The sequence below is a fragment of the Homarus americanus genome, unplaced genomic scaffold, assembly GCF_018991925.1.
Source record: "Homarus americanus isolate GMGI-L3 unplaced genomic scaffold, GMGI_Hamer_2.0 scaffold26351, whole genome shotgun sequence".
NCBI classification, from domain to species: domain Eukaryota; kingdom Metazoa; phylum Arthropoda; class Malacostraca; order Decapoda; family Nephropidae; genus Homarus; species Homarus americanus.
Window position 1 is genome coordinate 2,628,537 of NW_024724368.1, and position 22,579 is coordinate 2,651,115.

The 22,579-nt window shown below is 38.0% G+C and overlaps 1 protein-coding gene across 6 annotated transcripts in view; it reads left to right on the forward strand.

Moving 5' to 3' along the window:
• Positions 1-19,909, forward strand: part of LOC121864143 (mucin-17-like) — a 28,897-nt gene extending 8,988 nt beyond the window's left edge. For 5 of the 6 annotated variants that reach the window (XM_042363088.1, XM_042363091.1, XM_042363090.1 and 2 more), the window contains 5 exons: positions 1,369-1,477; positions 2,075-3,267; positions 6,863-8,167; positions 8,541-9,204; positions 11,284-19,909. In XM_042363088.1, coding sequence (XP_042219022.1) covers positions 1,369-1,477; positions 2,075-3,267; positions 6,863-8,167; positions 8,541-9,204; positions 11,284-12,308 — 4,296 coding nt within the window. In that variant the 3' untranslated portion in view covers positions 12,309-19,909. The remainder of the gene's footprint in view (positions 1-1,368; positions 1,478-2,074; positions 3,268-6,862; positions 8,168-8,540; positions 9,205-11,283) is intronic. The other variant, XM_042363089.1, reaches the window with a different exon arrangement.
• Positions 19,910-22,579: the final 2,670 nt, after the last annotated feature.

Here is a 22,579-nt window from a genome sequence, read left to right on the forward strand (position 1 = left end):
TGTCTTATGTGAAAGGTCCCAGAGCTGTTCTCTCATAATTTCTGGTCCCAAGTGAAGCCAAGGATTATATTACCATGGACACATATTTCTTAATTATAAACTTCACAGCCATATTCATCAGCTAGCAATATCTATTCTCACACACCTTTGGGCTCAGACATATCACAATATTTTAGCTTGTGTCTGTTCAGGATTGTGTTAATTGAGAGAAATGGTGACAAGAGTACAATGTATGAAATCATGAAGCAAGGAAATGGCAAAAATTATGTTGAGAGAAAAGCTATATAAAGTTTAGTGAAAGCAGTTAAATGATGGAGGGGGTACATAAAATTTAGTGAATAGTGTGTTGACTGATGAGGCTTAAAGTTAAGGTGGAAAAAAAATTAGAGCGTGGAGAATCAATGAGGTTGACAACATGGTGAAGTAGTTTTAGGTGTCATTATAAAAGTGAAAAGAGGTATAACTTTCTTTTGAACACCAATACTTAGTGTTAAAACTTAAATGATTGTTTTGAATTCTACAAATTCTTACAGGGGTTCCTAACTTAATGTTATTGACTATACAAGACCTCCTGTAAATGTTAGTGAAGCATTGTACACGTTCACACCTAGTTGGTTCAGGTGGTGGTAACAAGAATGGAATAGAGATTTTGATATTTTAAATTAATGGTGACATCATCATTCACGATTACCTGGTAAAAGCACTTGGATAAAACCAGGATGGGATCCACCCCCATCACTACCACTTAACCAATGTGCCAATATGAAAATGCAGCAGAGACCAGGGGATGGGCACAGCTCTGGTGACCTGGCTGCCATTAGGCATGTTAAGGCAAAGAAAAACTGCAGTCACTCTGATTACAAAAATGTAATGCATTTGTTTAGTCTTGTAAAAATTTATCCTAGTTTTCCTTTTGATTCTTTGAACCAGGTTGCTTCCTTTCAGTTGCTTCTTGTGGGTTGGAAATAAAAGTTTTAGTGGTGAAAGAGGATGATGGGGGTGAGTTAACAATATGAATTGTTTGAAGAGAGAAGTCTGGGAGAAATTTAAAACAAATGCAATATATCACCATTAGTAGACCCTAGTTGTGATGCCTTGTTTTTCATAGTGTTGCCTATGTTATAGAAGAAAGGGTGTTCCAGTCACCAAGATTTCTCATATCTGTTAGGCCTATCCCCATTTCAACATCTCAGTGTGCACTTTTTGAAAGAAAAGATAGTTAAAATATTTTAGTTAACCTGGTTAAGTTAGGTTGATTTATTTCACTTGTTTTAAGTATTCTTCAACAGTATCAACCATTGCTCTCCAAGTTCAGTGCATGCTGTCTTTTACATTTAAAAAATGCAATCTGATATTTTCTTTCTTTAGGATGCTTGTAGCAGTGGTAGTGGTGAATCTAGTGAATTGTACAATGAGAGTGGAACCGTGTCTACAACATATATCTATAACTCCAGCATATTTGATCAGCAAGGTCTAGGTGAGTCTTACTTTTTTCTGGATTAGCCTTCATTATTGATATAAAAATTTTTGTGAAACTAAATGGTAATTGTGGTGCCGAAACAAAGTCCCAAATTAAGGAATGCCAGCCATACAGATGTCATGGTTCTGATACACTTTGTTGCTCAATCCATTTTGGTTTAGCCAGCTCTGATAAACATGCACTGAAGTGTCCAGAAATTCAACTTTTGTTTCAGAATAACCTGGCCTTCTGTGAGTAAGGAGATCCCTCCATTGATTTATTTTTGTGATCCCTAATTGAAGTGACTTACATTATGTTTAATTGATGCATAAAGTGAAATTTGGTGCAGGATTTTTCTTGTTATATAAATTGTTAGACACTTGAAGATGTGTAGTTAAACAATTGACCATTTCATTCAATGAATTGTTTTGGATATCTTTGACTCCTTATTTTTTCTTTCTTCGTTAGGGAATGTCAGTTTTTGTTAGTAGAAACTCACCTTTCTGGTAGTTATCATTTATTAGAAATATTATTGTGGTCAGGTGGATTGTATTTTTCTTTGATGAAAATATTATACTAATTCACACTAAAAGATGTTTTATATCATTTCCTCAGCAGTTGCACTGACAATGGCACCAAGCTACCCATGTAATCACCCTGGTAACTTCCACTACTACCAATACCCTCAGATGGTGGGAACTGTGCCTGGCTGTGTGCCAAGTGGGAAAAGATCAAATTCTGAGGGCTCAAGCAGTGAGGAAGGAGGTGGTTTAGCTACTCATAATGGACCACCAGCTTCCAATTCTCCTCTAAGCTCCCCACAGTCCTCCCCTTATGTCTCCCCTCTACAGTCACTTAGTCCTAGTCGTGCCTCATCTCCATTATCTCGACCTACCACAACTACTACAACCACAACCACCACAACAGCAGCTAATCTTCCACTCACCATTACATCCTCAACCACAACAGCATCTGCCTGTGTCATATCAACTCATTCAAGCCCTCAACTTGCCCATAAGCATTCTGTTACTACTCAGACTGTTACAGCAACTACTCAAGCTGGTATCAGTCATACTAGTACACACCCTGGGACCACTTCATCAGGACAGACCCATCGGGGGAAACCACCATCTTCTGGCGGTCGGTCCCAGAGACAATCAGACCGGTCAGGATCACGGACTAGATTACCGGGAGGTTCAGCAGGTGATGTTGAAGCAACTGTTGGGAATCACAACAGTCCATCAGGAGCTCGTGGTGTGATCCAAACTTCTCTCTCTTTTTCCAACACTACTAATCACACAAAGAGTTCTCGATGGCCTGGAAATTGTCCAGCAATTGCTTCATCTACTTCTTCTTCATCCAGCTGTGCAGCTCCTACAGGTAGCATCAAAAATGTCACCAGACAAAACAGTCAGAGTCCCAGCCCGATGTCAGGCACAACCACTACCTGTAGAATTGGAGTGACGGCAACTGTCACTGCAAGTTCTTCCGCATGTAAAACTACCAGTATCAGTAGCCACGTGGTTAGTGGATCATCGTCCTCCACCCCCATATCTTTAAGTGCCACCCAAACTACTAGAAACACATCTCCATTAGTCGTCCAGGGAGGGAATCAAGAGAAGAGCGTCCATGTTAGTAGCAATTCAGGGATCAGACCACCATCGTCCACAGGAGGTTCCATTTCCACAAACCAGCCCACTTTGGAGAAGCCTGCTGTGAACAATAACAATTGCCTCAACCTGGAATTTGTGAAAAATGAAAGATTGAACAAATATTATCAGCAGCTTGCGGATTATCCTATTGATACGGTGAGTCGTGGGTGGTGTGCTCATGTGGTCAATAGACCAGACTTATAGAAATATGTGAGATTTTACGTATTAAAGTTCCTTTTTCATGCTAATTCATCCGAAAATCACTGGCTCCAACTGTAAAGGTATGTATGGTAGTTAAAAATATTTACAAGACTTGATAATTTTACAGCTTTGTGTTTGAAAACCATATTTCTTAATTTTTTGGTTATTAGCCAGCCTTACAAATATTTTCCATATTGGCTGACTGATCTTAATGGGAGAATTATATTCTTCTCCGTGTGCTTGCGTAACACTGCCAGGCCACTTGGTGTTTTGATATGCTCTTGCTCCTTTGAATTTCTCTTAATATTTTGATTTACTGTTTTCTTAAACTTATTGCTGTTATGATTTCACCCTACTTCTTTTGAATTCCTTATACTATTTGTACTTAAGTTTTAAAGCAGAAACTATCAGACAGAATTACTTACGGACTTCTCATGTTTGTGACATGTAGAGAGCCATATATTTCCTATTTCTTTTAATTTTGGATGCTGAGCATGCCATGGGGTTGCATTTACCTCCATAGTTGGGAGTCACTTCCTCTGGTTGAAGGTGGGAATGAAATTTGGGGTTGAGTACAGCCTTTACGAATGTTTGGCTGCTCAAGTTGAGCTAGGGTCGCAGGGGATAGAGGGGTGACACCATGACGTAAATAGTTGAGGTTTCTTTGGTTCATTCAGCTGTCATGTGACTTGTAAGGCTGTTATTGTGTTATCTGTTAATCCATTGCTGCAGGAATACTGTACACCTTTTTGTATCGGGGAATAAAAAATGTGGAGTCGGTCTTCACCAAATGTTGTAGTCACATCAGTCTGTGCAGATGCGCAATGTCTGGATTAGAGGCCGGGCAAATGATTTTCATGTCTACTGTATATATCGGCGTACAAGGCTACGGGGTGTATAAGACGACTCCCAAAATTTCCATTTAAAACGTAGGTTTTGAGCTATACTTTCTGTATAAGACTACCACAAATCTGACACTTACCTCTGGGAGCTTACTGCCCCAGTAGTCCTTTACCAACCATCCCAATGACCAGTGGAGTGATGCTGTTAAACACACTGCTAAGCAACGCATCCTTGATTATTTAAAATAAGGCCAATTCACTTCAAGTTATGGCATCAAACGTTACCAGCTGGTGTAGTGTAAACACTAGTGACGTCACTTAGGCGTCTGTTATTTTACCGGAACTAATGTCGGTGTCGAGTAAAATTTTACCATTTACTTGAAATGGATTTACTGATTTATTTGTTTATTTATTTATGTATAATATAGTACTGTAAAATATTAGAAAAGTTTGCATTAAATACACTGCAGGTATTTTCTTTAATTTAAAAACTTGCTTCGCGAGACGATCGGTAGGATGTAGAGGTTCGGATTTTATACCCGATGTTTAAGACAACCCCTAATTTTGGGCTGATTCTTTTAAGGTTCAAATTCCGTCTTATACGCTGACGTATACGATATGTGCCCGGCACTTGCCTGTCAGACATGCTATTGCTTTGAGAGGAAAATACAACACCTGGACAGAGACTTGTCAGGTGCTGTGACCCCATCTCATTGTACATGTTTAACCAGGCAGGTCAGTCATTGGGTTGCTTGTCCTTCAGTGTGCCAGGAGCAGGTAATTTTTTCTCTACATTAAGTTGCCAAACAGCCTCTGGTCAGTCAGTGTCAAGTTGTCAACATTTCAAAGGAATCACCAAGCTGAAAGGCTGTAGATGTGTGGTGACAGGAGTTATGACTTCAGGTAACAAGGGCTATTGCCATTGACACCAGATCATAGGGAGGAGTGGTAGTTAGGGGAGGTAATCACAAGTGCCACCTATGCCTCCCCACACACTCTGCACAGACTGAGTCACATTCGGGTGGGCCTAATGAAGATTCCTTGTCATTCTTACAAGATGTAAATTAAATTGTATCAATGCATGTGTTAACTGAAAGTATTCATTGGTAGTCAATCAATCAATGAAGGTGTTAGCTGTATATCTGAGGGTGGGTAGCCACAGCCCTTCACTCCACATATGTTTGGGGGCTGTCTTTCCCAATCCTCCCAGAGTTTGTATTTTTTAGAGGACCCAACTATTAGTTTCATTCATATGTGCCAGATTCCACCTTCCCTTGATCATCCTACCTTTAATTTTATCACTAACATTTATCCTTATCCCGATCCCCAATTGTATAGCCCAAATACCTTATTTTGTTATTATATGAATTGTTAGTATTTCTTATATTGTTCAGTGTAATGTAAGTACTTCTTCATTATTTTCTGTCAGAATAATTGATTCATAGCATTCTCCTGTAGCACATTGTTTTGAAGGGTTCAAGCCACTTCCTGGTGCTATTGTGAGTGTATATACTTCTGACTCAATAGTAAATGTAGTTGTACAGTATATATTTAAGTAAAATGTTAATGGTAATACTTTACACTAAATGCATGAAGTTGTCTGCTTGAATTATAAAGATAAATCCTTATCATTTTGTGTAATGGCAATTGAAGTGCGCAATTTTAAATTTTACTTGTAAAGAAAGTTCAGTTGTGTGCTAAGTTGTAGCTTCTCTGACTTGCACAAGGGTAGGAATGTTTATATATACAGTACAGTATTCTCCTCGTTAGCCAGAATAATGAGCGGTTATGGGATGAAGATATTTCTGAGTATGGAGATAAAGTTTCTTATCCCCGATAAAAATTGCACATCACCGGAATCTTTCCGGGTACTGGGGAAAGTTTTCCTTGAATCTAAACTCCGCATCTCGTGCAGACAGAAACAGAGCTGTATTTATTTATGCAAACACCTCTGTACAAGTACAATATATTGTAAATAAACAAATATACTCAAGTGCTGTTTACACTAGACTTTACTCACCAGCAGATGCTGTGGTCTTGTGCTTGTGATGCAGGCAGACCAAATGGTGATATGATGATACAGGATGACCTGCCTTTGTCGTGTACCATCTCCTATAGCAGTTGTTGCTAACTGTCACTCTCCTCTCCGTCCATGACAGAGGGTTTATGCATGCACTGCACACTGTAAATGCACCCTTTAGTATACACTGTCCATTCTGCTATGTACATACTGTACACCTGGTACATTCACACTTAGTAAGTGTACAGTATATGTAACTTTTATTACTTTTTGTTTTAACAATGCTATAACGGTACTGTGCAGTACAATACTGCACAACAAGGATCATATGCGAAAACAGCAGTAAGCGAGCAAAAGAGCTTCTACAGTGGCAGCTTACAATGAACTAAGTGTGTCATAATGCAAGTGTTTGAGGAGATAGGCTGTGAGATGCATCAACCAATCATGTGCAGTCACATGACAATAGTGGCCAATCGTAGCTCACGAGCCCTCTGGGCCTACCCACCCACATGCCCGGCACCTTTTGGAAATTCGTTCCCATGCATGTAATAGAGAGATTTTTCTCGGAGTGCTCAAAAAAAGAAATATCCACATTGGAATAGTTCCAGAGATCAAAGATTCCAGCTAACGGAGAGACTACTACACACTTAAAATTTATGTTTAATTGAGTTTTCTTTTTACCTTGCAGTTAAAAAAAATGAGTGACCGAGAACTTATAGATATGGTGGGCCTGACCAAGGGTGCTCTCACCAAGCTTCGTCGAGTTTTGGCTGGAATAGAGTCTCCTGCCCCCCACATCCCTAATGGCTTCACTAATCCTTCATCCATTGCTTTGCACCCTCGTTCTACACCTCACCCCCATCATACCTCATACAATCCATCTCACAATTCCATTCATAATCATTCTGTTGCAGCTACTGCTGCTCACACCTCCCTTAACTCACAGTCAACAGTACATAATTCTTTACACAGTACAATGCCAAGCCATTCATTGTCAAGCACATCAAGCGACACACTTAATACACACTCTTATTGTCAGACCTCAACTAGTAACACTCAGACATCTTCCCAAAATGCATTACAAAACACTGTGTCAGAAACAATAAATACCTGTAGTAATAATAAAACCAGCCAGGGTTCTTTGAATTCTCCAACACCACCAGTATCATCCCATAAAGGAGCTTGTCCTCAATCATCATGCATCACTGGTAACTCTCCCACTACCACCACATGTTCTACCCAGACTGTGTCATCAACCACTTCTGCAGCTACACCTACCATCACCACCTCCAGCTCTACTTCCACCTCTATTTCCTCATCCTCCCTCTCTTCCTCTTCCTTATCAGGATCCCCTGCCTCTTTAAAAATCTCCTCTTCTTCATCCCCCTCCTCCTCTTCTACCTCCTCCTCCTCTTCTTCTTCCTCTTCCCCCTCCTCTAATAATAATAAATCTGCTAACACTATATCTCCCAGCACAGCTATAGTGGTGACCACTTCCAGGAGTGTTGTACTGACAACAACGACCACTGCTAACATTGTTGCCACAACGCATGTTACTCAGTGCCACTCAATCACACATTCACATAGTCCAAAAGGGGCACCAGTGATAATGCAGCAGCCACCTTGTATTTCTTCTGCAATTGTTGTCGGTACTTCACCAGCTAATTCCATTAGCATTCAGGGAGCCCATTCTACTTGCATCTCTTCTTCTACTACCTCGACTTCTTCCGGCAGTGTCCCTGCTTCTGTTTCTCCTATTACTCCTGTTCCTCATTATATGACCACTCCTCCACCACCCATCCACCACAAGACTCCACCACCATCTGCTGGTTCTGCTAATATCCTTGGCCAGCACCACATAGCCACGCAGCTGCCTCCAGGCCAACATAGAACTCCTCCGCCTCCACTGTGCCCCCCTCCACGTACACCATCACGGGAGCCACCCACTCCAAGCACAAGCACTGGGCTCACAATGAGTAATGGAGTTCAGCAGGTTAGGAAAACAAATCTCTTTCAGCCCATTTTTTCCTGTGAAGTCTTTCAGTGTTATCAGGGAAGTAAGGCCATATAAAAGGGGAATGTGAAAACTACACAGTAGCTGCAAGCTGCTGGATCAAATAGATTGTGGCAGATGATTACTTTTCAAAATGAAGAGAGAGAATTTATTAGAATTGTTTGAGAGGCAAACTAACACAATACACAAACAATATTTAAATTATATATCTTACATTTACCAAGGAAAAAAAAGAGGTTGGCAATATTATTATAGGGAAGCTATTCCTTGCATCTTAATGGTTTTCTGGAATCCCTATTTTAAATACAGACTCAATCAGGGTTTATATGAATGTGTGGATTATCTCTTTCAGGTGTACTACACATGCAACAATGGGCATGGTGGTAAAAGCAATCCTGGTGTGAGTAGCAGTAATATGGGTGTTCCAGCCTCAGCACCCTTAAACATGACAGGTTACACGGCTCCAGTTGGAATGACTCTGCCGCAACCATCTCCTGTAGGTAGTGTTGCCATGCCTATATACACCTCAGCAGGTAACATGCCAGTTTACACATCATCTGGTAGCATAGGTGTTCCTCCACCAGGGAATGGAGGGTTGGTACCCATGGTGCCTCCAGGAGGTCAGTTCCCTCCCGCATACTTATATTCTCCATTAGGAGCACCTGGAGGTACGCACACTTATGTACCACCTGGATATGCTGCACAGCATCCCCATCGGTCCTTTTTTCTGCCACACATACCACCAATTGGTCCCATGGCTCATTTAAAAGCCACACCACATCACCATGGAACAACTATAAACTCTGGTTATGGCAGCAGAGGAGGAAGCAGTAGCAGCAGCTGTAGCAGTAGTAGTGGAAGTACACGAGGTTTTCACAAAGGAAACCCAAGAGGACACGGCCATATGAAGAATTGTTCACGGTCTTCAGATTCATCACCTTCCTCATCACAGTATTCATCTCCGCCTCAGACACCTAGTCCTGATCACACAAGAGACAACCATACAGATAAAAGAGGTAGGAAAATGCCAGCCAGTTTCTCTCTCACTCACTCACTCCCTCCCTCCCCCTCCAGGATATTTATTTGTCCATAGCTTTCAGGTAAACATTTAGAAGTTATCCTGTGATAAAGGGAGTAATTCTTTACCAGCTTACACAGTTCAACTATGAAATAGCATGAATTTTTATGTCAATTTTATTCCAAGCCAAGTAGTTGGAGGTTGAAGTGGACAGATAGTTTTGGTCCCATGACCCTGTAGAATTTTTACACTCACTAAGTTCATTCCTGAAATGGAAAACAAATCTCTACTGTAATACGTTGCATAGTAAGTGATATATCCGTTAGTCGTAACAATTGGTGCAGAGCACTTCTGGGAATGAGAGGTTTCCGGGTAACGAGACGACTCGCTCAAAGCCAGAAAAAATCCCTCATCCTCGGAATTTTCGGGGTATCGGAAAAATGTTCTCAGAAGTTCCAGAAATTACCCATTACATCATCTCTCAAACCCGGAAAATAACTCCCACCATCCCTGGAATTTTCCAGGTGTCCGGAAAATTTTCTCATAATTTTCCGGAAAATGTGCCCCTTGGAAAATCGTTCCCAAAGCCTGAATTTCCGAAAAAATCAGGTTTTGGGAACGATTTTCTGAGAAAATTTTAATTCTGGCTATCGGAGAGTTCAAGGATTGAGGGATTCCGGCTAACGGAGATAATACTGTATTAAAATAAAATTAGAACTTTGATTAAAGAATTGCAATTGTTCATTGAGGTGAAGCAGGGCTTATTTATTAGATAAATTGAATCTAGGTCATAAAATTTATCAAACTTAACTGTTAACTTTTTTTCTCTTCACTTATGATTGATGTAAATTTTAATTCTGTAATTGCTACATAGTGCTTTGTTTGCTGAAAATAGATGTTTAGAAGAAATTCCTCCTGGGAACCATATAAGGACTTTAAGCAGATCATATTTGAAGCACACCCCACCCCCTTCTTTTTTTAATACCTCTTAAGTGTCCACAAGTTCTATCAAAAGCTGTCTTTTCAGGTAAATAAAAAAGGCATAAATGGTGTATTTTGTTGTCAAGGGAACAAAAATTGCGTGCATCTCGGAGAATTCCCCAGGGCCTCTCAGGCAAGCAAGCCAAATAGGAATGTAAAATGATTTTTCTCTGTTTTACATTCATAAATATTTTATTTCTCTCCTAATTTCTCACAAACCCATGGAAAACTAAGTAATAAATACTGTATACAAATTATAAGGTTTTACTAATTTATTTTGCCTTGACATGCGACAGCAACAAATACGTCTTCACCGTCTAGCCAGTTTGACTGAACATATACAATGCTATATTTTTTCTTTCAATAAATTGAATTGTATGTTATTGTTTTCTACCTGCTTACATAAATTTTATTTATTTCTATTGGTTTATATGACTTCTCAAGGAAATATAACAATTATTTATCTAAATACTTGACCCAAAAATATTATAATGGTAACACCTCTATCCTTACACATGTGTCAACACCCTCACGCCACGAAAACAATACCATGCTCTTTGTAAGGAAATATATGGCAATGCAAAGACACTTGAATAAAAGTTATTAGGACCTCTAAGCTACTACATAGTGTGGCATGCTAGGGAGGGATAAATATGGGATAAGGCATGGAGGCAATCTGTTCCTCACACCCTACCAGGTGCCTAGAGCACTACCTCACATCACTGAAATAATAAAATTTTATTTGTAAGTTAGATATGAAATGAATATGTTGTGTAGTTGCTAGTGTGTCTGTCCCCCACCACCACCCCAAGTTGATATGACATCTTAAGCTATGTGGGACAGTTGCCACTATTCCTGTCTTCACTTACTTAGGCTGTAAGATGTCGCTATTGAATGTAAGAGATTCGTAAAAACAGCGGCGTTTACAAACGGCCGTGACGCTGTGGTGACAATGCTGTTCCGCCATTTCAAAACGGCACTGACGCTTAATGGGTTAACACCAATGCTCTGATTGTTATACGTATCTCAAATAATAAGTGTACTGCAAAAATATATTTCCCATAGTTGTTATTTAATGACATATTTCACTTTTCAGGGAAAACTCAAGTGGACGGAGTGGATATATGTGAAAATGGGGACTCGTTAGGTTTGTTGGGATCGGGTGCTAGTGAGGGGGGGACTCCGCCCCCTTTACACCACCCTCCGAATCCAATCCTGCTGCCTCCACAGGCAAACTTAACAAGACATCGTCTTATGCCTTACCATCACCTTGGCTATGTTAATTTCCACCAAGGAATGATTAGGTACCCAAGTTTACCTTTGCAAACTCAAACACCAGTGGTGGCACCCAGAAATCCTGTGCCCCTGAATAGTGACAAGACAAGTCGTGAAACCACACCACCTGCTCCAGGAGCAGTCCCATTAGTACAACAAGACCCTCAATGTTGTATGCGCTCACCATCTGAAGGCAGCATGATTCCCAGCACCTTGACCGGAAATAATCTTGGGCGAAATGGTGGGTCTCCCCACACAGCAGCCTCCCATCCAGATGGCCCTCACCCTCCTGGAGCCCACACTCCCGTCCCTAGTGTGGCTTCGGCTCCAACTGCTCAGGTACCTCCTGGCAACTCTTGCTCTGGGGTTCCACACAGCAGTGTACAGTACAATCCTCCTGGGTACCCTGTGGTCATGAGTGCACCAATGTTTCCACAATTTCCAGGGTTTATGCCAGCACACAGTTCTGCCCTGTCTAATGGTTTTGTTTCTTCTCCTTTGCCCCCAAACTTTGCATTTCCTGCAATGGGTAATGGATTAAATGCAGCAGAATTTGTGTATAGTAGTCAGTATCCTGTTTTAGGCGGCACCACCCAGGGTGGAGGTGGCCCAGGCACTGCATGTGGCACCCCAACTGGTATTGGACCACCCTCCACTCCTGGCCCAGGACTTGCAGCAGGACTGCCCTATACTCACTACCCTCCCACCATGCCCCACACGCCCAATCCGTCCGCTGGTGCCAAGAAGTCTTGCTACAACTGTGGGCAGGTAGGTCACCATGGTGCTGAGTGTAAAGAGGCAAATATTGAAGAGATGTGCAACGTACCAAAGACTGTCAGGTCTTGAGTACAAAAATTTTGTGGTGCAATAATACATATAACCACTTCTTTTGGCAGCATTTTAGAACAGGTACTCACACCAAAATAGACATAGCTGTTGTCTTGTGAGAGTTGAAGATATGTTGATGGTTGTTTACATTTGCAATGGTGAGCATTTTATTAGTAAAGAGTAGTTAACAATGACTGTTGAGTCCAGGAATTAGAGTATCAACTGTTCTTCAAAAGAAACATTTTCCAGATGAATATATTTATTGTTTCTTGTAATGGGGCAAGATGTTGGAAGGCTTGATGTGACTGAATGAGTTTGAACACTGAATGTGATGTTTATATTAAAGAAGAGTTTTGTTTTATCAGTAAAGTATTAGAAAACTATTCAAGCATTTCTTACAGGTACAGTACACTTAATTTGTGATAGTAGAAATGTAACTGTGTGAGTATTCAAGAGGCCAAAGAAGAGTTTTTGGTGAGGCCAGTGATTCATGACATAAAGCAATTGGGCTTTGGCTCAGCATAACATAGGATGGTGCTAAAGGGAGGGTCAAGAGGTCTTGGCACTTCGCTAGTGGAAAAGGGAACAAGGGATGCAAACGTTTTCTTTATTGGGGGGTGTAACTACCAGTAGGTTTCTTTTTGTATGAATGGATTTGCAAGGTGTAAAGATCCCTTATACCTCCTTTTAGACAAATCTTGTGCATTCCAGTGATAGGTATTACAGAACTTTAGGTGGATAAACCCCTGAGTTTTATGTTATATTTACAGTTTATACTGTATAAGATAATAGAGGATTTGCATTTACCAAGATTCTAAAATAATTATTACTGAAATTCTAGTGATTCCTGGACCTGTATATATTTTTGTGTTGCAGGAATTCATGTAATTTATAAACCAGTTAATCAAAAGTACCCCATATCAAGTAGGCAGTGCCAGGGACCTATCTCAATTATTATCAGCCAGCCCATTGAATTCTATTTGTTCATTCATTTTTAATAATATTTTGTGTGTTTCCTAAATAGTCCCAAGGAGGAAGTGAGAAGTGAATATGTAATGTCATTCTATAATAAAGGTATATCATTTAAGATTGAAAGGAATGACAGAAAACTATATTAGGAAATAATTATTGAAATTGTGCAATTAAACCTGCACAGGGTGATGATTCTTTGGAGAGGTCATTTTCTGTTGTAAGAGAAGTTACGCCCTGCAATAAGGCACTCCTGTAAGGTCAGCTGAGATTATATGCAAAGTCAAGGGATAAAAAATTTCCCTGACATTTTATGAAACAGGGTCCAGATGTTTGAGCTCACATTACCTGATGTTAATGTTATGCGAGGCCATAATATTTTCTAAGTCACATAGTACCCAGTCATTATTTACTTATATTAGTTTCCTGTGGTGCTTTTTTTTTGTTAAGTCAGTCATGCTAAGACTGGTTAAGGATACATAGCTTTTCAAGACTAAGGCTGCTGTAATATGTTGCAAAGTGTTTAACTTCAGCATCACAGCTATGATGTGTGTAGTTCTTGTTTACAGCAGGTATGTAAGGTTTAGAACATCTACAACCTGTTCTTTAAATCTGTATATTTTGAAATGGTTAGATTTGAGAAGTTTATGAGGAATTTAACATTCTGTTTAGCAAATTGGCACAAAATTGGAATTTTTGGTTGATGTAGGTTGATGAGTAGTGGCTTTGTATTGAAAGAATAGTGAAAATGTTGTCTTGGATCTACTGTATAGGAGAGTTGTATTTCATTGAATATTGGAATATGAGCATATAATTATACAATAATGGCAGGGTACTCACTTGTTATTTAAGCATTGGTATGAAGGTACCAGTATAGTTTTATTGTTGATATTATTCAGTAATATTAACATTGAAAATTAAAAAAAAAATTGAATTTATATTTTTCATCATTTCACTCATTAACCCTATGGGCAATAGTGGCATGAAGTTAGGAAACCAGGCAAACTTAATGGCAAATCACAGAGAAGTTCACAATACACATATGAATAGCATGATAAACCTAATTCACAATGAAGATGGAAACAGGAACCGAGTTTTCAACTATATTTCAAATTCATCTTCAGGGATGTCCTAATATGCAATCAAGAACTCAGTTTTCTGTACAACATTCATCTTCTTTGAGAATTTTATTTATTAATGGCCAATTTATAGTTTAGTGCTTATCTTGTGTGGCCAACTCTGAAACACTCTACATGTTGGGTATGAATTGCACACTCCCATAAATGCTTCAGCCCAGTGATTCACCTTTGACCTCTATGTATCCCAATGTGTATAATGAATTTACATCATAATTGTATAAATGCATGCTGAAATTGTATGTTCTATTCTGATGATATTGTCTTTGACAGTCTTAACTCACCCAATTGCTATGGCTCCTTCCAATTTATGGTAACCTCTGCTCTGTAGAAGCAGCAGCTTCATGGAATTGAACATCATTCTTTGAGAGAATGAAGGTTTTGCCAGGTTATTTGTTAGGATTTTGGTTATACTGTGTCTTTGTAAGGCTTCTCAGTTCTGGTTGCATTCACAACAATGGTTGGAATATTTTATAAATTATGATTTACATTTGGGACACACTAACTAAGTCCATGATGGTTTATGCTTTTCCAAAATAAAAAATAGGTATTAGAAATATTGCCCCCAACTGAGCATATCTCGACGAGTCCTGCAAATACTCGTGTCCATTTATAACGTGTTTTATACCAAAATTACACATACATGTGCACAGTAGACCTTAACTGTACATGTTAAAATATACTTGTGTACAGATGGTGGAAATCTTGAAAATTCTAGAGAAAACACATTTCTAGAGATTTTATGTTGTGTAAAACCTCCAGTTTTACGTTCTTTTACTAGTTAATGATCCAAATTAGAAAGTCATTTAAGAACTTTTAAGTTTGCCTTTGGGGACTCCTCGAGATCCTGTTTAATAGGCTTCCGTAAGGCCATAACTTTTTGACATATCAATGGGTCCTCAAGAGATCAGTTAATGGTCACACTTCCTGTTGATCGTATTGTAAGATGTAATCAGATTGGAGTTAAGCAAAATATATTTAATGGTGCAAGTGGCGATAATGAAATGAAGAAAGAGAACCATTTTATGCAGTAGCCATAGAATTTAATACAAATGAAAATTTCCTCAATTTCTTCATTGTGCCTGTATTTATATTTACGGTATGTTGTGTCTAATGTATCTTACTTTGTGAATGCTTATCTCTCTCTTGATACCTGTATCTTGCCTCACTTTCAAAATGTTCCTTGTCTATCTGAATACATGGAAGTTCTCAAGGTGAATGTGTTTTCTTTCTCTCAAAATACTTGTACCTCTGTCCTCTTTGTGTTTGCCTTTGGTTTCCCAATTCTGCTGTATGAAGGCCTGTGAGTAAGGTGAAATGTGTGAGAGCAAAATCATTGAATAGTTCAGTCTTAATATATTACCTTTTTTGTAGTTACAGTATTTTTGTTTTGCGAGTGTGCGTTTAAGAATAGTGAGTGAAATGCACTATTCATTGGTTTTCCTCTAAACAAAATTAAGTTGCACATGAAGAAATATGGAAGTTTGGATTTGGTCATGTTATTTAAACCTTTAACATGGATATTGTTGAATTTTATTTCTGTGTTGACCAGTAAATAATGTAATGTGATTCAAAGCCATACAGACTTTTATTTCCAAATATTTTCAAGGAATTTTTGTTTGCCATCTTACAAGAGTTGTGAAAGGGGCACTAATTAAATAATTTCTCCCTGTCCAGTTTTTTTTTTTCGTAACAGTAGATCTGAAACTAGACAATATATGAAGCATAAAAAGTGATCCTTTCAATTGGTTAATATATATATACAGTATATATATATATATATATATATATATATATATATATATATATATATATATATATATATATATATATATATATATATATATATATATATATACACACGAGTACTTGTCACTAATAGTGGTGTTTTTTGGTCATTACAGTAATTTTATGATGGTTTCAAAGTGAAAATTCACATCATGTAGTATTAAATGTGGAAATCACCAATATCCAGTCAGAGAGACAGCTTAGAAGGTAATGTGGTAAACCACTTATTTAACTTGTTTGAACTCCAACTAGGATTGCTGATACTGGACACTTTCATGTAACATTTATATTTTACACCTTTTATATAGATTGCCATACCGTTAAATGTTTGAAGGCTGAATTGAATATGTTTGTTGACATGTTAATGTCTTTTAAAAATATTTTCTCCCTAAGTTAATAAGTGAATGACTGTATGTATCTCAGATAAATTCAGGTGTTCATTCAATATTGTCATATATCTTTCAATGCAATACTGATCTGACTAAATGACCAGTATAGTTATATGATGTATTAGTAGGAGCAGCATATGCAGTGCATACCCAAGGTTTCCTGAGTTACGGTACTGTGTAAATCATGTGAATGTTAGTAAATATTTATATACGTATATGTATATGAAGCTATGGCAGCTGATCTCTTAATAATAATGACCAAAGTTATATAATTTATGTGATGGGTAAGCATGAATGTGGGTTTGCTGAAGTTTTGGAGATTCAGTTTGCCAACAGAGCTATAAGATTTATTAAGTTTTCATTTAGGAAGCAATAAGGCTGTATTAACCAAATTTTATCTAAAAAAAATATAAGGGGTTGTTTTTATTTCTGCCTTATAGATGGTAGTGGTTAACAAAGGATTAATAAAATATTGAATTTTAATATTTCTTGGAATTTTAAATGAAATTCCCTTAGAGTCCTATACTTTATTATTATACATTGCAAGCCTATGTTTTCCTGTGTGCCATTCCATAAAATCTGATGAGCAGCAACAGTTATTTCTTTATCTGCAGGAAATGGTAACCTTCACAGATAGTGAAGTTTGTTGGTGAATTACCATAAGTCTTATTCCTTAGATGCAGCTGTTGTGGTAGGGCTCCAGTCCTCAGCCTTCCCCTTTTTAATGTAACTTAAATATGGTTGTTAATAAGCATTTAGTATATTGTTTTTTCTTGATGCAATACTATTTCTAAGGGTTTTTGCAGTTACAGTGAGGATTTATTTGATATTTTCTGCCATATTACGTAGCCATTATTCAGGTTATATATTTTATGAGATTGTTTTATTTTATAGAATTTATGCTTGTGTATTACTTCTGTTCTTCACCAAAATGTTTGTGCTCAAGCTTTAGATATGCTAAGTTAGTGTAACAAATATTTTTGTGATACCAGTTGGGTTTTTGAAGCCTTTTTTTGGTAATGGTTCATTACCCTTGTGTATCACCAGTTAAGCCACATATTTTTTGTAAGAAATCTAATAACTACTCTCATTTGTTACTTTCTGCTGCTCTTTGTATCCTTCACAAGTGCTCTGGCTATGCAAGAAATACTCATGAATAACTTAACCAACTCAAAGTTGGTCACAAGTTTTATTACTCAAATAAAGATGGGCGGGCAAGTAATCTATTGATTGTACAGAAGTAATGTAAAAAAAAAAAAAAAAATTCTGACTGACAGCAGACAGTAGTGAGAGGTTTAGTATTTTCTTGTATCTTTATGAAAATGTTTGTAATGGCAGTGTTGTTTTAGCAGAGATATGATTTGCAGATATCAAATGCATCAAATTCTCTTTTCAAAGTAAATGAGTCATTCCTTTTAGCAGCAACTATATGTTATTATGAACTGTGTGTAATTTATATATTTTCCTACATACCTGTTCACACACACATGCACACATGCACACACAGTGTACCATGTGGTTCATGGACACCCAGAAAAATTAAGTGGTTAGTATTTGTTGGTAGCTAAATCATGATACATTTTATCTGTAGTGATTTTGTCAACATGTTAGTTTGAAATATGTTGAATATGCATTGTTATTGCAAGATCTTGAATAATGCTGTAATATATTTCATGTTTGTAACATTATCTGACAAATATGTACTGAATCAAAAAATATATTTTTTCTTTATGACAAGAAAATCTACACTATGTGACAATATATGTGTTTGTACTAAAGTATGTGTATGTGCCTTCTAGTAAATTGTGTGCTTGCAGGTGAATGGGCAGTGTAGATTTGGGTGTGAATGCATGCATGTGTGTGTGTGTGAATAGGGACAGTAGGCATACTCTTTTGTTCATACACAAAACATGCAGTATGCATTCACATGCACACACATACATACACAAGAAAATACCACTGAAGTTTATATTTGGGATTGGAATTATACTGAAGTTACATGGACCCTGGGCCATAATCCTTGTATTCCAGTTGATCTTGAATAGTAAAGCATGGTAAGGTGAGGGATTGTGCATCACGTTCCAGCGCTTGCCAAGGTCTTTGTCCACTTTATAATGAATGTAGTGTCAAAGTCTCACAAAAATTGCTTACAGTACCCCTGCTGTCCAGTTTAGTCACAACTAGTCATGTGGTAGTGGGCAATTAATGGGATTTTTTTTTTCATGGGGATAAACAAATAATGAAACAGGCAGATCCTTGTATTAACTTGCTATTTTATGAAAAGTTTTGTAGTGTGAAGGTCCAAGGTGTCACCAGTATATAATGTGTATTTTAAACAAATTTAGAATATCTACTTTTTTGTATTACAAGAAAACTGAAATTCTCGAGCAAAGAAGTACAGGTCCTCAAACACGGCTTATTAGAGAGAGGCACTTTTCCAGTATTTATTGTAAGCATTGACATTAAATATGGAGGCAATGTTATTAGACTGGTAAACTATGAATATTTTTAAAATTGCACAAAACTTTAGAACTGTAGCTGAAAACTTGGGAGATAAAATGAGTTATTGTCCTTCCCCCCCCCTAACAAAAAAGAGCAAATTGCCCCAGGGTATACTTTTCACTTTAAGTAATGCATGGGGGTGGGGGGGGGGTGTATCTTTAGACATGTCATGATAATGGAATCTCTGAAAAGTCCTGGATTAGTGGGAATCAACCTCAATTTTTTAACTGGTAATAATAGTTCATATTGTAGTGAATTGTTTTTATTTTGATGCAGAACAGAATTAATAATTTCAGTATTATTACAACTTCAAAATAAGACACCCAGTACAGTATGAGCAAATACTGAGAAATTTGTTTTCACATATGGCAATCATACATTTATCTATGAAAGGTTTAGTAATTTTGTTTTGAGTTAAAAAAAAGTTTAAAGGTCCTTAGGAGTGTTCTTGCCATAGATATGCTGTTGGAAAAGGACTGATTATTTTTTTAGTCGTACAGTATGTCATAACACTTGTTTGTGATGCAGCATCCAAAATGGCAGTTATTAAGCTGATATTAGTGTAGCAAACCAAGTGATACTTAAAAGCTGTGTGAGACATGCAATGCTGATGTTCCTTGGCTGACATTTGGTGCAAATGTTTTCTGCTGTGGAGGGTTGGTATCTTTTGTACATTTGTATATATATGAAAACTGTTGCTATGTTTTCTTGTCAACATGAAAGTCACAAAGTTTGAGGTATATTTCTAGTAGAAAATTTATTGTAAATATTTTATGCAAATATGCGTCGTCTTCAGTCATGAAACATTGGTAAAAAATAAAGGTGTTACCGTACATTTGGTGTTTCATTGTATCCTTGCTCACAATACAGGATGAACCTCGCTAGTCCTGCAAGCCTGGGATGAGACCAATGCTGGACTATTGAAAATTACAAACCACCAAAGCTTAGATTAATGAAGACGAAAAACTGTGTACACGTATATTGTATAGTACTGTACTGATACAACTTTTGAAAGAATATTTTGGGGTAAGTTTTAGGCAATAAAGTTTCCAGTTTCAATGAGGAATAAAATAATTTGTATCAGTAACTTTTTATCATGTGAGAATACAGTAAATAAAAATTACCATTTGTCTGCTGGACGATGAAGTTTGTCAACCATTTCACTACGCATGGGAGACAGCTCAGAACAGCAGAACCCCCCTTTTCCCTGCTCAGCATCAACTCTAAACACACGAAAAAAGTTTAATCCCTTTATGTTTTTTCCTTAAGATTTTTTTCAGTCTGTATCCAACAGTAAAAATGAAGAAAAAGAAAATTAAGTACATCTAAAAGAAAAAAAAATCATACCGTAGCTCACAACTGGCTTGGAGAGGGCAAGGGGGATGTGACTATACAGTAGTAAAGAGTTGTGAAAAAAAAAAATATTACGTTACAGCCTACACACTAAGTCAAAAGGCTGAAGCAAACTTACAACTCGCAGCATTCATTAACCATACAACCTATAGTACTGTACCTTATGTTATTCAACAGTTGTTACCACAAAACATTTTTATACATTCTAGATGAAAACATGCAGCTAAAACTAATAAGGAAAAGCTAAATGAAAGTTTTAACACAATCACCATTTGCATAGAAGCTGTCTGCTTGGCCTCAACACTTGCCATAGCAAGGCTGCCTCTGCCAACTCCCTAGCAATGAGCCCCCCTACACTGCTCCCTCCTCTCACTCCCAGCCTGCAAACTCATGTGCTAAAAAAAAAATTTTTTCATTCCCTTTATGTATTTGACCTAGGGATAATAGTTTATTTTACTTTTTTTTTCACAATGCAGTATGTATGCATGTAGGATTGTGTGTGCATGTAACGGAATTTTAAAAAATTAAGAAAGTTATGTACACAGTAATCTAGACTGGGATGTATGCGAGTTTTGTACAGTTTAAGGAGCATTTTCCGACAGTATTTGTATTAAAAGGTACTGTATGCTTTATAATTCCCAAATCTCAATTTGCTTTTTTCACTTATCCCCACCTGTTGTGCTGACCTGGCTGCCACTGTCTCTTGAACTGTAACCCCCAAACTTCTGTGTTCACACTAATCACTGCAATTTTTTTTTACTATAATATTAAAAAATACCCAAGCAATAAATGGCTAAGGACTGACAAAAATTGGTGGAATTGGTCCTGAGCAAGAGATGTGCTGCTCAGTCACACATAAGTAATATGAGGCCTCCTGCTCCTACAGGGCAATTGTTGCACTTATCTTCTTGCAGTATTTTGGGATTGGCATTACTGTCCACAATAAAATAGAAATATGTTCCAGACCCTACCTAGAGCAAGTACCGGGAATATATATTTTGACCCCTCTCCCTACCTAATATTCACACATTGCTCAAACAAATATCTACTGCATATGTATACACAAACCTTTTACATAACACCTATAATGAACAACTAATGTACTGTACAGTCGGGGACAAATTTTCACTTCCCGTGGTGAAACCGAGTCACAAGAATGAGTCTCCGAACTGACTTACCCTGACTTGTTTCATCTCATTTGGGGTCATTGCTGCTTCATTTTGGGTGGGAGCAAACTTTTGACCCTGACTGTACAGTCATGGAAAAAATTCTGTCAGTCTTCCATCCCAGCAATGAACCCAGACTCATGAACCTGTGAATCCAAAACATCAAACACTGCACCATCTACGGGGCCCACAATGTGAATTTGTCTCGGATTCACAGGTTTATGGGTCTCGGGGTTCATGCAGAGCCGTCTTAATGCATGGGCACACTGGGCAGTTGCCCAGGGCCCCACGATTTTAGGAGCCCCATGAATAAAGCACGCCTCTCCTAAATTAATGACAAAGTCGATGATGCACCTAATGAAGTACATGAGGTTGCTGGGCCTGTCGAAGTCCGCCACCGAATCTCAGAGGATAATCTAGATTTAAAACGTAGAAAAAATGAACATCCTTGTATCCATTGGAAGAAAAACGTTTGTATTCAACGTTTGTGTCAATTAATTCTTGCTTTACCAATTAATTATATGTTTAATTTTACTGAAAGTTTTAGTTTTCATTTGAGTTGGTGGGTGGGTAGGGGCCCCAAGACATTGCTTTGCCAAGGGCCTACAATGCTGTTAAAATGGCCCTGGGTTCATGGATGGGATAGAGGACTGACAGGACTTTTTTCTATGACTGTACATCATAAAAATGCAATTAGAAGTACAGTACTTACCAGTATGAAATGACAGTAGAACTTACATAAGCCACAGCTCTACAAACACCTCCACCACCTGGCCCAAACCAAACATGACCACCTCAACTGCACAGGAGACCAACAGCTGCATGCACATGATCACGAGAAGCAGAAGATTCCTACCACACAAGCCTGTAAATTGTTTCTAATTTAAATACCAGCATTAATTCCTAGCTTTTTTTGTAAGGGGCATCTTGCAGAAGAAAAGATGTGGCAAGATGTTTGGGTGATGTCATTATCAAAATAATGTACA